This window comes from Poromitra crassiceps, assembly GCF_964638095.1.
Source record: "Poromitra crassiceps genome assembly, contig: HAP1_SCAFFOLD_141, whole genome shotgun sequence".
Classification (NCBI taxonomy): Eukaryota; Metazoa; Chordata; class Actinopteri; order Beryciformes; family Melamphaidae; genus Poromitra; species Poromitra crassiceps.
In genome coordinates this window covers 53,705-70,968 of record NW_028152224.1, presented here as the reverse complement: position 1 = coordinate 70,968, position 17,264 = coordinate 53,705, and the positions used below count along the sequence as shown (strand labels likewise).

Genomic DNA, 17,264 nt, shown 5'->3' with positions numbered 1-17,264 from the left:
CTCCACTCTATTGATTCATAACAAACAAAACATTCAATCACTTTGCTCTCTCAGGGTGTGTTAACACAATCAGCCTGGAGGTGTCGCCATAGACTAGCTTGGCGTCGTATTCCAAATTGTTTTCGCTAGGCTAATGTTTTGGCTAAGTTGTTCTGAGGGAAGATAAACAAATTCTTTCAGCCTGTTATATTCCAAAACATTTTTTTCTGTCCTACCCATGTTGATCTGATCACAGCATCTGTGTGCTCAAAGTTTTGGGGATTGAACCTGGGGCTTGTTTCGACATTCAATTTCATAATGAATAATACTGTGGGGTTTTAAACCTGTGACTCAGGGCCGATCTCTCCAACCAGAAAAGGCGGTGGCTGGCTCACTGTTGTTTGCTCAAAGGCTGGGAATTGAACCTGGGGCTTGTTTTGACACTCGTAAGCCCAGTGTCCATGTTTTCCACATGCACGGCATCTATCGCTACGACGTTTATGCTTTTGGGGTACACCTGGTGCGGTGTCTAATTTTACGGGCCCAGTCAAATGCTTATCTCTCTCATATTGTTTGATAACAATCCCAAGCTGTCTAATTGTCTCTCTGGCTCCTTCACACTCTGGCCTTCTACAAGGCCCTTCAGCGTCCATTATGATAGCTTTTTCAGAGAGCAGAACCAGATGGCTTCCTTACAGTATGAAAAGACAACTGAGCAGGCCTAGGCTTATCTACAGTATTTGTTTTAGTTTACACACGACTCGGTGAGCCGTTGTTTTGATCAATTCTGTTACGTCTCTCTCTCTCTCTCTCTTTGGCAGAAGGCAAATCACTGATTAGGTAAACTGACCTCTCAGGAAAAACTCTGGAGGTAAACACACATCTCAGGTCAACTCAAAACTCTGGAGGTAAAACACACATCTCAGGTGAACTCAAAACTCTGGAGGTAAACACACATCTCAGGTCAACTCAAAACTCTGGAGGTAAACTGACCTAAAGTAATAAACCTGTATTTTAGAGAGAGAGAGAACTAAGAGAGAGAACTACTGTTTTGTTTATCACTTACTTGTGATCTCTGATAGTGTCCGTGTGTGTAAAGTAATTTTCAACACTTTACCTTTTAGTCGATGTGGGGTCTCTGGTGACAGAGGGACGGTTGTTCTCCTGTTGACCAGTTCCGTCCGTGTGTGGGGTATCTGGAATTTACAAATTTGGTGACAGATCAATTTGTTCGATGGACAATTGATTCTGTATTTTGGGATTGGCTAAAATACACTTTTTGCAAACTTCCTGTTCAACTCCTTTAAAATAGGCTTCTTAAGAAATTGTTTTGTTTTACAGTGAAACAGCTGCTTATTTTTGTTTGTTTGTTTGTTACATGCTTGTTACACATTGTAGGTATTTCAAAAACATCTCAACCATATTGGTTATACAATTATGATTTATTTCCCAGTCTCGCTCGGTGCTCAATGTCTCTGGCCGATCCCAGCCAGCGCGCCATGGGGCTACACACACCCCTCGAGTGAGTGGTATGTTATGGGGAGATCTTTTGGTTTTATTTAGTATGTCGTGTGGTTCTTAAAGACCGTATCAAGCATATGCCTAGAATCACCGCAGTTTCCCACTGGACTATAATAGTCGCTGCTAATGCAGCCTTATGGCCTTTCCAGGCAATATGTGATAACGCTTCTCAGGCTCTCTTGCTGTGCAGCTTAACTCATTCACCGCCAAAGACGTCTTTGACGTGTTATCAGCAATGGCCTTCCCCGCCAAGGACGTGTTTGACGTGTTTTTGTTTTTATTGGTGCAGCGCCTGCAGCAAACACTTGCCCAGCCTGTCACACAGACACAGGTCCCTGCCTTCAAAGGGTAGCCGACAGCACGCGATCAAACACATACCGCAGCTGTTGTTTTGAAATTGAGCGAGAGGAAAAGCAGCAAAACGGGTAACGCTTCCTTGTGCAGACAGGAGAAACTACATTGAAACGCCCTCGGCGCGCTGCACGAGCTGGAGTCGCCTTCCTCTGTGCCAGCCATGAGAAAACGGGAGAAAGTAATCAAGAGATGTGTTTGATCATCGGAGGAATGAGGAAATGATCGATCAGTTTGCGAGGGCGGTGAGGACGTGTTGAATAGCCGAGGGGAAACGGGAACGATCAAATAGCAGAGTTGATATGACAGGGACGAGGACGAGGACCAGAACAAATCAAAAATAAACACAGGAACAGCTAGGCAGCAGCGGGCAGAAGGCACTCACAGCAGCCCGCTGTCCTTCTCAAGAGCTCTTCAGTTTGTTCATGAAATCGCTGGGCTGCGTGCCCTCCAGTGTTGCTCCTGGCCAATCCCAGCACCACAGGGCGTGGTTATTGCTTATCCTATGTTGGGTTAGAAATCTAAAAGGGGGATCGTGTGTGTGTGTGTGTGTGTGTGTGTGTGTGTGTGTGTGTGTGTGTGTGTGTGTGTGTCTGTCTGTCTGTCTGTCTGTCTGTCTGTCTGTCTGTGTGTCGGTGTGTCGGTCTGTCTGTCTGCACACTCACACCGAGTAAACTATTGTTGAATGTAAAAAAAAAAGCACTTCATGTGTGTATATATATATATATTTTTTTTTGTCATTTGTGTCCTAACGAATAATATTTACATGTCTGATGTCAATACAGTTCAAAATAAAAGAATTGAGAGTGAGTTATGCCTGAGATTGTGCCCTTTTACAAAAATGCTTTTTTCTCCCTTTTCTCTTCCCAGACAGGCTTTTTTGGTGAACATGGGGTGTATAAAAAGGGTTATAAGTAGAGTACAGAACATGCTAAAAGCTAACTTTCTTTTTGGGGATGAAAGTAGAGACTTAGATCTTCATTTCGAGGTATTGGACATCACTGTAGTCCTAGTACAGAATTTACTGTGGGTCTTGAAAGATGACCAAACATTATGGAAATACTTGGCCTGTGCCAAAAATGCCAGTCAGATATTGGCAGTGAATGAGTTAACACTGGACCATCCTGGTCACTGCAAAATACAGCCGGTCAAGAGAGTTTGTAATGGTCCTGAGGTCATCTGTATTATTTACATTGGGGCGTCCCTCCTTTGTCTCAAGAAGCCCACAAAATACTAACTTAGGTTAATATATCAACCATAAATATTTACAGTTATATACAATGTCATTTTGACACACCCACAACATGCAAACATTTCAGATTCTTTTAGATATCAGACGACAGCTTTCAGTAATGAATTATGAAATTAATTCAGACTTACCCGCTCTCGTAGATATCCTGTTCGTGACACGCCAATTGATAGAGAATAAAATCTATTCTTTCCGCTAAATGTATATGTAAATGTATATCACAGCTTATCTAATACCAAATTAATTGAGCCTTGAGTCCAGGACTGTTTAACATAAAAGTATATTTAATACCAGATATTCTCTGCAATATGCATATTGACAGAGAGCATGAATCTCAATGTACACATTCTGATATGTCATACAGAGTCAAATATTCAGCGGCGATGTCACAATTTGACATACGCTTTATACTGTAAAGAGGAGGAAAAGGCAGAGAGGAGGGGGTGATGACTTGACTTGGAGCCTACAGGGCTGTCTGTCTGTATCAGTTGTTTGGGAACTTGATGCACTGTCCAAGGTTTCAGCAGCACTGGACAAGGTCTCAGCAAAGAGGAGAAGTCCTCTCTATGGGGCTGGGTGAGATGAGATGTCAGTGTGCTATGGGTCTATGGGTCAAATGGCATGGAACTTATAGCATAATTAGGCCTATAGCTTATTGATTAATGTGTCAGATGTAATTAGGCCTATAGCTTATTGATTAGGAAATGACATGGAACTTATATTTTTCTCCAACAAAGTGTTTTGCTTCCCAGGTGTGCTGGATTTGTGTTGATCACTGACAGCTGCATGTGTTGTTTGCTCGCCGCGTGCAAGCGGTGCACCATGATAGTGAGATCAAACACACCTTGCTGTAAATTCAGTGCAGGCTGTGCAAAGACTGCTTCTAAACCCATGTTTCACGCATCAGTATCATTTAACCTCCCCGGCAAACTTACTGTCTTCACTAGGCTGGCCATCATATCTTCTGATTTGCAGTCGGAGGTCGGATACAGGTAGGAGAGCTTTTTGAACAGCCTTGTCCACCTATTCTGGATTGTAGCTGTGTGGCGCTGACTGCTGTACACACTCACAGAAATGACTAAACAGTACTTTTAAGATTTATGTAATTTGATTGCATGTCAAATTCACATGAATTTGGATTACATATATTTTATGTAAACGTGCCTAACAAGTTCCTATGCATTTGGATTACATAGATTTTATGTAAATGCGAGTATGCATTTGGATTACATAGATTTTATATAAACAAACTAATACACTTTATGTAATGCATATGCCTATAAGTCAAATATAAATGAAATAAGTATAACTAAGATTTATGTAATAGTATTTCATAAACATAATCTGTCCTAAATACAAAATGCAGGTTGATATATTTATCATATACCATAAATCAAAATACATAGAATTTATGTAATAGTATTTCATAAACATAATCTGTCCTAAATGCAAAATGCAGGTTGATATATTTATCATATATCATAAATCAAAATACATAGAATGTATGTACTTTCTATTAATATACCAAATGTATATTAAATGTATAACCTGATATTTCTAATTTCCCAAAAAAGAACCGTCAGACCACCTTAATTAAATATTTAACAATTTATTTTATTATTGACCCTGTAAAATGCACAATTATTTTTTTACAAAAAATGCCTCTGGGAAAATCCCAATAAGAAAATACAAGGTTAATAAAGTGCTGCATTCCTGGTATCCAATTTTGCAATTGGGATCCAAAACATTGTTCACACATAGGCAACAAATAAATCTTAATAAAGAAAATAAGCCCTATAAAGGCAAAGTGCTCTCCATTTACTGTAGATTCAAAACACTTGTCACAAGGCTCAGGTGAAAAGCTGTGCCATAACACTTCGCTGCTTGTTACATAAAACAAATGTAAACATACCTTTCACACACAAGTTGAACATCGAAGGTAACTGGTAACTGATATTCACAGCAGGTCAACCACTTTGACACATTTTCCATAGAGAAAGCTTCTTAACTTTCAGTATTCAGACTTCTAAGTAGTAATTTTAAGTAAAAGGCTGTACGCGAGGGGGCAGGCGTAGCATCGAGGCCAGTTGCTCAAATGGTCACTTGAGACTGGCTGCAGAAGCAAATCTGTCCCATTCACCCCATGTTAAAATGCCAGAGTTTACAGCATATGACAACTGTACGGGGAGGGGTGAATTTTAATCACATGTTTAGAGTAAATTTTTTTAGAGTAAAATATATGAAAAAGGACTGTTTCGGGCATCATTGATCACCTGTCCAGTGATCACGCAGCTTGCCGATCACAGCCAATAGCTGGCGGCTCTGTAGGAAAGCACTGGTCTCGCGCGAGAACCAAGATGCAGCATCCAAAATGCCAAACAAGTGTTCAAATTGAGAGTCCAGTAGTCAGTTGTGTCCAGACACTTCAAATATGCAGTATGCAGAGCATAAATCAGTCCGCCCCCTCAAAAAAGGCATGTCCCAAATCCATGACACATCTAAGGGTGAGACAGTGTATCAGGCCAATTAGTCAATGACTGTACATCTTGATTTTAAGTGCTTGGACCTTTGGGGAAAGCTTGGAGGGGTCCAGTCCCATCAGGATTTTCTGGAACACTTCAAATGTGCACTTCAGGGGCAGTGGGTACTGTAGGTTCAGTGCATAAATCAATCCAAAAAGTATCATGCAGCCATGGGTGACACTCGGAAGGTTCTGGAGAACTTCCACGCCTTCGAGTACAACACCAACATCTGCAAACTGCTCATCTCCAGGACCTGCACCCCTCACCCGAATGGCGTAGATGCCCATTGTTGTGTCTTTGATGTTCGCCTTCGCCTCTGTAGATTGGATTTCCTGGAGGATAAACAGAGAACAATGAGCTGTCTCCCAAAGCTGGTCACATTGTGACATTCAGAATGTTTTGTAATGTTCTGTAATTACAGATATAGAATCATTCAAATACAAAATAATGGACAAAAGGAATTTGTCAGAACCTCACATAAAAAAAAATGAAACATTAAAAAACTGATTAGAGCACTCAACAGTTTAGAACAGTGGTTCTCAGTGTGGGGTCCGGGGATCCTTGAGGGCGTTCCAAGGGGTCCCCAGCAAATTGTTAAACTTCAACCATTATTTAATTTGCAAGAAGTGAACACAATCAGATAATGTAAAATTATAGTTATCTCTACCTACAATACAGTCATGGAACTATGGTCAATATCCAATCTGACAATAACTTGAATTACCCGCCTCATGGTTTGTTTGTTATCTTTTTTTTCCCTGATTTTTTATCCCATTTTATCCCCCATTAGTGCTCGCTTGATTTCTCAATTCTGGTTGCTAGTCCATCCTCTGCCGATCTGGGGAGAGCCGAGACTGGCTCCATGCTTCCTCCGAGACATGGGCAGTCAGCCAGCCGCTTATTTTCACCTAACAGAGGAAGCTTCACCGGTAGGACATAGCACGTGGGAGGTTCACGCTATTCCAACCAGTTCCCCTCCCTCTGACCAGGCGCCCTTAACGACCAGAGGAGGAACCACATTAGCAACCAGGATATTGCATGTTTTTGTGAAGGGGGTTCCTATATGAAGGAAACCCCTGGGAGGCACGGGGAGAACATGCAAACTCCACACAGAAAGGCCCTTTAGACGACCCCACCCGGGCAGTGGGCACTCGAGGACATGCGGACGGGCACGTATTCCTTCAGCGGTCACATCGTCCCAGGTGGGAATCGAACCCACGACCTTCGAGCTGTGAGGCGATAGTGCTTACCACTGCTCCACCGTACCTCCCCTCGCCTCATGGTTTTATGCCTCCATTGACTTTTACCTGATACCAGTGAATAATGTGCAGCGAGAAACATGCCATTTCACTTAGAGGAGTACATAGGACTAATATAGAGCCTTGTCACATCACCTGAAGCTCAATATAAGCTAAACTAATGAGCTACCAGAGGAACAGGACGCCACACTCCCTGTCCTGGCTGTCATCCAGGAAGAGGAAGTGCACAGGGTGGACTAATGTGATTATTAGGTCAACTTAAAGGATTTTTGGTGTCTGCAAAGGTGACCCCATTTCCAGTCTTTGTAGAATGACCCAAGATAATTTTTCCCAGCTACAGTGGTAAGCAAAACATTGTCAAAGTGAAGTTGACCATTACACCTGTGGATATAACATGTTATTACTTCATAATAGACCATTTTGCCATAATTAACATACAAAATATTGAGTTATGGCCAAAATTGTGTTTTGTGAGGTCACAGTGACATTGGCCTTTGATCACTAAAATCTAACCAGTTCATCCATGAGTCCAAGTGGATGTTTGTGCCAGATGTAATATAATTCCCTCCAGGCATTCCTGAGATAGAGCGTTCACGAGAATGGGACAGACATGAGATCACAGTGACCTTAACCTTTGACCACCAAGATCTGTTCAGTTCATCCTTGAGTCAAAGTGGAAGTTTGTGCAAAATTTTAAGAAATCCCCTCAAGGCTGAGAAATTGCATTCACGAGAATGGGATGAACGTTGAGGTCAGTGACCTTGAATTATGACCACATCCAAAAAGCCTGAAAAATAAAATGATTTAAAGTCACCACCTCACACAACTGAAAGTAGAATGCTGACAACTCAAAGTAGAAGGCTGACTCCCACCTCAGAGCAGAGCATCTGTGGGGGTATCTGACTGCCCTCGTCCATGTTCCCTGGAACCATGGGCAGAGGGCCGGGAGGCTCCTTCATGTGAGGGATAAAGAAAAATTAGGAAGAAAGAAAGAAAATTATGCTAAACCTGAGGAATGGAGAGGCATTCATGAACATGAAGTGAAACATTATATATATATATATATATATATATATATATATATATATATATATACACATATATAATATATACATATATAATATATAGACTGTTTTCACCAGAGCGCAACCCCACAGCACTTCCTTTTTCTCAGCATTCGGCAAACTGCAGAAATATTCACTCGACATTGTTACTTTTGTTTTCGCCGCTCAGCTGTATAGACGGTTTTCACGGAATGGTCAATCCTGCACTTGAATGTTTTTTTTGCTTTCATGTCCATAGCAAACACTGCAACAGGAAGTGAGCGGGGGTCCCATTTAGAATGTTTTTGTTGTCAAGTTAAAACCGTCTATACATACACACATATATATATACTTTAGTATACAATGTAAAAATTAAATTGTATTGTTATTAATTTAAAGTAATGAGTCAACTTAGTTCATAGGACAATACTTTTCAGTTTAGTGAAAGAAAGTTATTGGTGCATATTAAATTTAAGTCAGCCATTGCTGTCAAGACACTTACATGTTCATTGGTTGGTACTCCTCGGGGTTCAGAGTGACGATGTGAGGACTTGCGAGGAGGCAGCACTTCTCTCACAGCAGCCTTTGACCTGACATAACGAAAAGTAGTGTTACAGTGACATCAAGGAAGACACTACTTTGTTTTTTTACTTTACATGTATACAGATTTTTTTTAAGTTGAATGTGGGACAGAACACAGTAGTTAACTACATTATATGGCTGCTGGGATATGTATATTAGGGCTGCCATAAACGATTATTTTGATAGTCGACTAGTCACCGATTATTTTTAACGATTAGTCGACTAATCGGATCATATCGCACAATTACTCAATCGCTCTGATTTAGCTATCATCAGCTTCTAAATTTAGCTTCAAGTTGTTTTAAGCATGTGCCAAATAAAAATAATGACAATTAATGATGATAATTCACTCAAAAATAAAATTTTCATGAACTTTAAAGTTTAGAGCATGTAGCAGCACATTTATTTCTGGCATCAATGTACTTGCATGTAATAAATGTAATATAGTGCAAATTGCAAAGTACACATTGAAATTGAAAACATATAGTGCAATGAAATATGTACTATAGAGACAGTCCGCATGTCTGGGAACGCCTACAAAATGTTAAACGGCTGGCGCGCGAGTGGGGTAAAACCGCCCATATATCTCATGGGCTGACTCACCAAAAGACGGTGCTGCGGCTCTAAACTACAGGGTTGGATCTATTCATGGACATCGAAGCTATGACACTAGTCATGTGGTGAATTGAGTGCACTGCACACATCCTTATTTGGAAAAGCACATTCAGGTGCATGCAAAAACAAGCACAAACATTTTTCTTGTGTCATGTATGCAAATAGGAAGATGTTGGTCACCAAGTGTTAAAGGGCGCTTTGGAGGAGGATGGCATTGTCCTTGTTTAAGGGGCACTTCACTGAAAAACAATGCCGATTTATTTTTGCAGCCATTCATTTAGCTCGACAGTTATTGAAAGTTGATTTGAGTTAAGTTGATGCCAGTGATGTCATGAAAATAATTATAATTAATTAGGGGTGTCACAATATATCGTCCCACGAAATTTCGCGATAGTAAAACGTCACGATATGTATCGTTGAGATGAAATCTCATATCGTGAAACAAAAAAAAAAAAAAAAAAATTATTATTATTTTTTTTTTTTTCAAAAGTAGACAAAGAAACGTCTTTTTTTTGTTGAAGTTCAATGTGTGGAAAGTAGTTCAGTTGAACAAGTCTCTGAAGAGACACATGAGAAGTTATACAGGAGAGAAACCATTCAATTGAGTTTCTGGCAAAACTGTTTACTTGACAGGAAAAACTGAAGATGCATAAAAAATAGACTAAGAAAAGTCTTGTTGTTTGAGTTTGAAGAAAAACTGAAGATGCATAATGAGAATTTATACTGCTGAGAAACCTTTTAGTTCAAAGTAAATCTAAGTGACGGTGTAACTCATTCTATTTCAAGATAAGCCTTATCTCCAATCTCATGTTTTTTCTAGTTGTTATTGTAATAACAATTTCCCACAACAGCATGTTTTGTATTTGTGCATTTCAAATAAAATACTACTTTTCCAGTCATATATTGTCATTATTCAAGTTTAAAAAAATATTGTTAAAATCGTATCGTATCGTATCGTTATCGTGAACCCAGTATCGTGATACGTATCGTATCGTGAACTGAGTGTATCGTGACACCCCTATAATTAATACAACCCAATGATGTAGTGCTTTCTGATGACATCACTTCAACTTATCTCAAATCAACGCAATAACTGTCCAAATAAATGAATGCCTGCAAAATGGTTTACAGATGTGTGAGATCATGTGCAAAATAAATCAGCATTTATTTTTTCGGTTTAGTTTCCCTTTAACTCATTGAGTGCCATGGACGAACATGTTCGTCATTTCAAATAGTAACGTAGAGTGCCAAGGACGGACATGTTCGTCAATTGCGTTTTTTGACGGGGGGATGTCGATCTAAGCCTCTTACATCGCCTCTTACAATATTGGAGCTATTGAATGTGTCTAACCTATTTTACAGAACCCTTAGGTGGCGACAGTGCTCTCCAGGTTAACAGAAAGGCAGAGAAAAACAGAGAATAAGTCGTTGGGGAAACGGAAATCGCATCGCATCCGTATGCATCGATATGCATGAAGCATAACGTTACTGCAGCTGTGCCTGCAGCAGCCAATCTGCTCCCACAATTGAGCCGCTCCGTGTCGGTTGCGACAGCACATCTGCATGATCAGCCGTGGAGTTGTTATTATTCTCAACTGGAAGCATGGGAGCCGGTGACAAACACACGCAGAACGCTGTAAAAAAGCTGGATGTCGCGCACCCTTCACTGTGCGCACAGCAAACTCAGCAGAGAGCCACCACAGACACGGAGGAGGAGTGTGCAGTTGAGGCGGGGCGGGGGCGGGGGGGGGGGGGGGGTGGGGCACGCAGAGCAGCACACAACACCCAGACAGACCCAGGCAGCAGGACAGGATTGACAAACGCAAGCCAGAATATCCGATGCCCACCAGCAGCAAATCAAGACCAGCAAGAAGCTGCAACCAGCAGCGCACGCAGGGGCCAGCGCTGCTGGTTGTAGCTAAAAAATATTATTCTGCCAAACAAAATTCCCTGGCCTTCACTGTTTTATTGAAGGAAATTATTTTTGAGGTGTGACTACATTAGAAAAGATTAGCTTCAGAGTCAGTGATGTGCTTGAAATGTTTAATTTCACAAAAGGCCCATTATCTCAGCTTCTAGAAAAAAATTGCTGTTTTTGGATGAATCAAGCTATCTTCTCCGGCTCATAACTAAAGAACGGAAAATAGGATCAATAAACTTTTTTTTGCAGATGATAGAATAGAGTCTCATCGTTCTTTGTGCGTGTTCAGTGTTTACATAGTAATATCACACAATATTCTGTGGGCCTCGAGAAATCACTGAAAACGCTCTGAAACTCTGGCACTGGGAGCGTCCGTTCTCCAAAAGTGGCTGGCACTCAATGAGTTAACTACATCATTGATGAAATATTTGATTATTCAACCATTTAACATTTACCTCCATGTTTACCTACCTGCAATAATTTGACGGATGACAGGAAGGCTTGGTTCTGTCTGATGTTCTCCAGGCGCTCCAGTTCATATTCAGATAGTCCTCCACATTCTAGTAAAAAAAAAAAAGATTAATATTTCATAATATATTTTCAATGATCTGGCTTGGCATGTAAGTCATTAAATGTTTTTTTTTATCTGGGGTAAAATTAGCATCGAGAAAGATAGGTTTCTAAAGGATACAGACATGATTTAAAAATATGCCTTGCTAGTTCTTAAACACCATGAACAATTACGCAGGGTCATAAAACTTACAGATGTATGCTCCACATCACTGTTTTCCTCATCAGATGACCAGGAGTCCTCCTTTTTAACACATTCACTGCCAGCCTTTTTTTTTTACTGTAGGTAGCTTCTGCCAGAGGTTTTTTTTGAGGATTCTGGCTCATTTTACAAGAGCCGAGGATTATTTTCTGCTTGGACTTTGTGAACACAAAGTTCACAAAAGTACTAATAGAATGTGTGCTTTCTCTGTCTAAATGAGTTAGTTTGTAGAGTTAGTAGTTATGTAGATATTAGCCGTTGAGTACAGCATGGTTTCAGCGTCTGAGACTGAAAGCTGAGATAATCGCAGTTTTGTGAAATTCAATCAAACAGGCAGAACAGTCACTTTAACCATTTATTTTTGGCATCAGTGAGAGATCAGACATCTAAACAATATAGTTCTGAACGCCCTCTCCTTCAAACTCCTCCCTCCGTGGGCGTGTCTGGTGGCTTTCAGCAGCGTTTGTCACAAGCGGGTTTCTACTGCTGCTGCTGCTGCTGCGAGTTTGAGCAGCCTCCCTCCCTGGCGGCGAGTGTGGATGGGGCTCACTCGTTTCTTGGGTTTGAGAGCTTTGTGCGATTCTAGGCTTTATGCTGCGTGTTTCAAAGTGTGTTTTCCACCCAGTCTATTTTTGGAACCCCCCACCGTTGTGCGCCCGTGTGCACCAGCGTGAAAGCGTTTTCGCCTACAGTATGAGAATGAGGCTCGTATGTTTCTGGGTTTTCGGTTGAGCTCAGCTGGAATGAAGCTGCGTGCGATTCTGCGCTTTCTGCTGGTGTTTCAAAGTGTGTTACACCCATAATCTATTATGCAAATTTGCAATCCCCCACCGCCAGCTTCCAGCGCGATAATGCGCGAAAGCGAAAGCGTTTTCGCCAATCCATTTTACAGTATGAGAGAATGGTTTCCTCGCGCGTTCCCCTGCAGTTTTGGCCCTGCTTTTTCTAGTGTGGAGAGCACTGTCGCCACTTAGTGGGTCGGTGGAATGGGTTGTACATGTTCGCTGGCTCCAATATTTTTATAGGAGACGTTTTTTTTTTTTAAGACGAGATATCTCGTCATTGGCAGTCAACCGTTGGATTTTGTAAGACGAGATATCTCGTCAATGGCAGTGAACGTGTTAAGAAGGAATGAAAATAGTTAAAAAAAAATGGGAATACCTACTACTGCTTTTATGTGAACTATTAAGTGTCTCTGGCCTCACCTTCCTCTTACTGGCAGAATGGTATTCACAAGGTGTCAGGACCTCCTCCTCCTGTCGAGCTGAGCAGCAGACTGCTCTCTCTGTCCCAGGCTCCTCAGGTCCTCCCTAAAAGTGACAGCACTTCCACCGTTTGACTTGAGGGAATTATTATTATTTGGCACAAACGCCCCCTTGGACTGAAGGATGAACTGAATAGATTTTGGTGGTCAAACGCCAAGGTCACTGGGACCTCATGTCTGTCCCATTCCCATGAACACAATATCTCAGGAATGCCTGGAGATAATGTAATTTCACCTGGCACAAACACCCACTTGGACTCACAGGCTGGTCCCTCAAATTGCCAAGACTGCTTTTCAACACAACTGCTAATAACTTTCAAGCTACGTAGCTTGCTAACCTTATCGGTGTTTCCAACCGAGCGGCTCCACTGTAACTACCTGCGCCCCTACCAGTCACAGTGAGGATTCCGCAGACAGACATGCATACAGACATGACATGCAGACAGTCAATGCAATGTGGCTGTGCTGTGATCACTGAAATCAAAAGAGGTCACGCATAAATGACACAGGCTGATTGGTCCAGGATTATGTGAGATTAGCTGCGGAGAGAGACAGAGTTGATGTACACTTACCACATATTCTTTGACCAGTGTATCCAGGTCTTCATTGAGGTAGACACTAAGGACCCTCAGGACACAATCCTGTTTTGTGTATATGTCTTGATTCTGAAACAAGCACACAACAACATCCCAAAGAATTACATCACAATTGCTCAAGTGACATCACTAACGACATCACAATCGTGATACAAACCACCGCCCGCTTCGCCAATTTTAACGAAGATAAAATCACTGTTGGCTTGCAAATCCATTATTTTTTTCTAGAAAAGACAGGAGGAGAAGGAATGAGGGGGTGGTGAAGAAGTAGAAAAAAAACACTTACATTAGCTGTCTGTGCCATTATGGTGCCGATTGTCTTTCCTGCAGATCCTCCTTTGGCACGGAAAACCTTTATCAGGTCATCAGAAATAAAGATTTTAGTGAACATTTAGTGAACGTTTAGTTTAGAGGGGTTGTTTTCAAACATGCTTTAGGTTGAGAATGTCATTTGTGAGCATGTGCTTAGGTATAAATGAAGTACCCAGTTCACAGATCACAGACTGGAAGAGGTCAGGTCAGTGGGGTGGCTGCAGGGACAGGGAAGTCTGCTGACATCATTCTATGTTGGAGCAATATGGAAAGAGATATTAGAAGATGGAGAAAGAGAAGAGAAGGGGGCATATAAATTACATGAGGAGAGGGATCACATCTAATTGTCTCAATGAACAATTGGAAACATTTGAAATTTAAAACTATATACTCACTGTGTGTGCTGTCAGCTCGCAGGCAGCAGCAGGTCAGGTCACAGACAGCAGGTCAGTGGGCTGACTGCAGGGACATGGAGGTCAGCTGACATTAAATGCTGAAACAATCTGGAGAGAGATATTGGAGGCAGGAGACAGAGAGAAGAAGAGATGACAGGCACTATAATTAGAAACTAACATTACAAACAAAGACCTAACAACTAAGATTCAACATCATTTTGCCATAGTGAGTAATCATAGTGGATTCTCAGTTTATCCGTTGGCCTGCGCTCGCTCACTCCCAGGCATTATAACAGACAACAGATAAATCAAGAGCCTACACTAAAACGCGTTCCAAGTGTTGATAATCCTAATATGCATGATCAAAAAGTGTGTTAAAACCATGGTTAAAACAGGACTGATTTGGTGCTGTCTGTCGCAACAGGACGCGCGCTCCATGACTGTGTACATAACATTACGTTTACGTCTTTTCCAATGTGCGGAGTTGAACGTTACAGAGCAGGGTCTCGGTCTAAAATACTCCCACACTTTAGATGACCGTGCTTGTCCTGTAGCTTGTCCTGACCCTGTCGCTTAGGAGTTGGGAAAAGGAATAACAAATCCATGTGATAGACGGAGCCAACTTCACTCTACCAGTCGGGAATAACAACTTCACTTTCACTATAGTCGCTTCCGCTAATCCGACAACAATATGACTTCCGGTCAGATTAAAAGCCATTTTACATCCAAGTACCACTACATACCAAACAATATTTCCCAGGGACCACTTCCACTGCGTCTGCCAATGTCTTGGAAACTTACCTGAACAGCGATGTAGACCTGGGACACAAACAGGATCTCCGCTGTGTCTGGAGAGAGAGGGAGCCTGGAAACGGTCAGCAGACTTGACTAAAAGCCTGCCTGCTTTACAGATACATTCGATAAGTCTTCAAAAAAGTTAATTAAAAAGTAGCCTGGTGCAAGCCTCTCTAAAAGCCAGTGACAATTAATTAAACCTGTCTCCTTACCTTCGTTGCATATACGGAGGTTTCTTGATGGCTTCATCAGCGATTCATGGCCGTCATTAGTAGTGGAGCATCAATCCCCTTTTCAAACATGTGAAAATGAAATGCTGTTAGTTATTATAGGCATAGTTTGCAGAGCAAGTTAGTTGGCTACTTGTACTACGCAGCCTGCATGCAGCTCCTCGAAAATGTGACTCGACGCAGCTGACGTGAACAGTGCAAGTATAATATAATATAGATGGGGAGATAACAGGAGAGAGTGAAAGCTATTACCAAGTATATGTACTACATTATTTCCTTGGGCTAACTTCTAATTATTGAAATGCTAGTGAAATCATATAATTACTCATTTTGCTGGGGACTCCCCTGTGAGCCCTCATCAAGCTGACATTCGAGTGTATAGGACCAAGTTGAGGTGATTGCCGAAGTATATTTCCAGCTTTAGTTTTTACCACCACTATCACAGGTAAACTGTATTTAGCAAAACACTGTATTCCATATGATTTATCCAGGTCAAGATGCAGTTCTCTAAAAATAATTAGCATTGTGGATATAGTCTTTTTATGTAAATATCATTTTGGGTGAAGCAAGCTTCAACTATATTTCAAGAAAAGTGGCAGCAATGTGGAAGCTAGTGTAGAGGTGAGTGACTAAGCTAAAAAAAATAAACATAACAGCACAAATATTTGACAAAATCTCTACATAATTATACAGTATTTACCCTAATGAGACAATATGTATGGTTAAAACTGACTAATGACATCACAACAGTCATCCAAAATTTAAAATGAGATACTCAGAATTGTGTCTACCAAATTATATGCTTTTATCACAAAATGCACAATTGTTATGGAATGTTTTAGCTAAGCTGCACGGTAAGGGGGGGAATCAAACGCATGCGCACGCTCTCCACTGGCTATGTCTATTGTCTAGTGATAGACATGCTATCTTTTCCTATACAACAACGATTTAACAGTTAGCAGAGCCCCCTTACTGCCAAATTAGCATGCCATGGTTTGCCTACTTTGATCAGACAGTGCAGCATTTAGCTCTTCTGGGGGGAGTAATGTTGAACAACGTTACGCGCTAATTTGCATATCAATATGCGCTAATTAAGTAACTACTAACGACTCTGACTGCTCAATGCTCACCTCACAGTTTCATTGATGAGTGGGGAGAACGATTGTGTGGACTGTGGAGGACCACAACAATGAGGGCATGATATGACAGTGGACAAGTAGCTAATAGGCAGCTAACATTAGCGCCATGCTAAAGTTAGCTAAAAACAGAAATGTAGGGCTAACCAGATATGATGGAACATGACCTAACGTTACAGCATTATTCTTACCTTGTTAGTGAGTTCCTGGGGAGACTGCAATGCTGGGAAAAACTTTAAATTGACAGAAATAGCCCTCCTGCAGTGGTACCCGTTGCTGCAGCAGCCTGAAAGGCGCAAATCTGAAACTTCCTGGTCTGTTCAAGGGTTTTGCAATGACCGCTTCAAAATAAAAGCGCAGTTTGTTTGTAACTTTCGGAAATGGTAAAAACGGGGGAATATGAGACAACATAAGCACACATGTTCATTGGGATCATTCTACTAAACTTTAACCGAAACTATACTTTGACATAGATATTTAAAACAATTCTGAAAAGCGAAAAACTTAACTTGTTTATTTTATTTTGAAGGGAAGACAAGTAGTGGATTAGTCCAACTAAATTCAATAAAATATGGCTTAAAGAGTGTGTATGTAAATCTATAAAAAGTGACTAACATTATATACATGCACACCCTAAAGGAAATAATGCACAATATCTTGTATTTTGAACAATGCTGTTTAAAGGTAAAGGTAAGGTAAAGTCCCACTGATTGTCACACAAT

The 17,264-nt window shown here is 41.1% G+C and overlaps 1 protein-coding gene across 1 annotated transcript; it reads right to left on the bottom strand.

Moving 5' to 3' along the window:
* Nucleotides 1–4,858: 4,858 nt before the first annotated feature.
* Nucleotides 4,859–16,827, bottom strand: LOC310770642 (uncharacterized protein). The gene is made up of 12 exons (XM_083663384.1): nucleotides 16,734–16,827; nucleotides 15,389–15,466; nucleotides 15,183–15,246; nucleotides 14,382–14,489; nucleotides 14,159–14,236; nucleotides 13,961–14,026; nucleotides 13,651–13,743; nucleotides 13,020–13,124; nucleotides 11,514–11,602; nucleotides 8,427–8,514; nucleotides 7,754–7,834; nucleotides 4,859–5,954 (listed from the first exon to the last, which is right to left on the bottom strand). Exons 6-12 carry the CDS (start codon nucleotides 13,976–13,978, stop codon nucleotides 5,631–5,633), a joined length of 798 nt encoding a protein of 265 aa, XP_083519510.1. The 5' UTR covers nucleotides 13,979–14,026; nucleotides 14,159–14,236; nucleotides 14,382–14,489; nucleotides 15,183–15,246; nucleotides 15,389–15,466; nucleotides 16,734–16,827; the 3' UTR covers nucleotides 4,859–5,630.
* Nucleotides 16,828–17,264: the final 437 nt, after the last annotated feature.

Bases quoted from the DNA above. Each gene is read 5' to 3' on its own strand.
- LOC310770642 (XM_083663384.1), bottom strand. The intron at 8,515-11,513 runs GTAGGTAAACAT...TCGTTATGTCAG, and splicing joins CATCCGTCAAATTATTGCAG to GTCAAAGGCTGCTGTGAGAG. The intron at 5,955-7,753 runs GTGGGAGTCAGC...TTTATCCTCCAG, and splicing joins CACAGATGCTCTGCTCTGAG to GAAATCCAATCTACAGAGGC.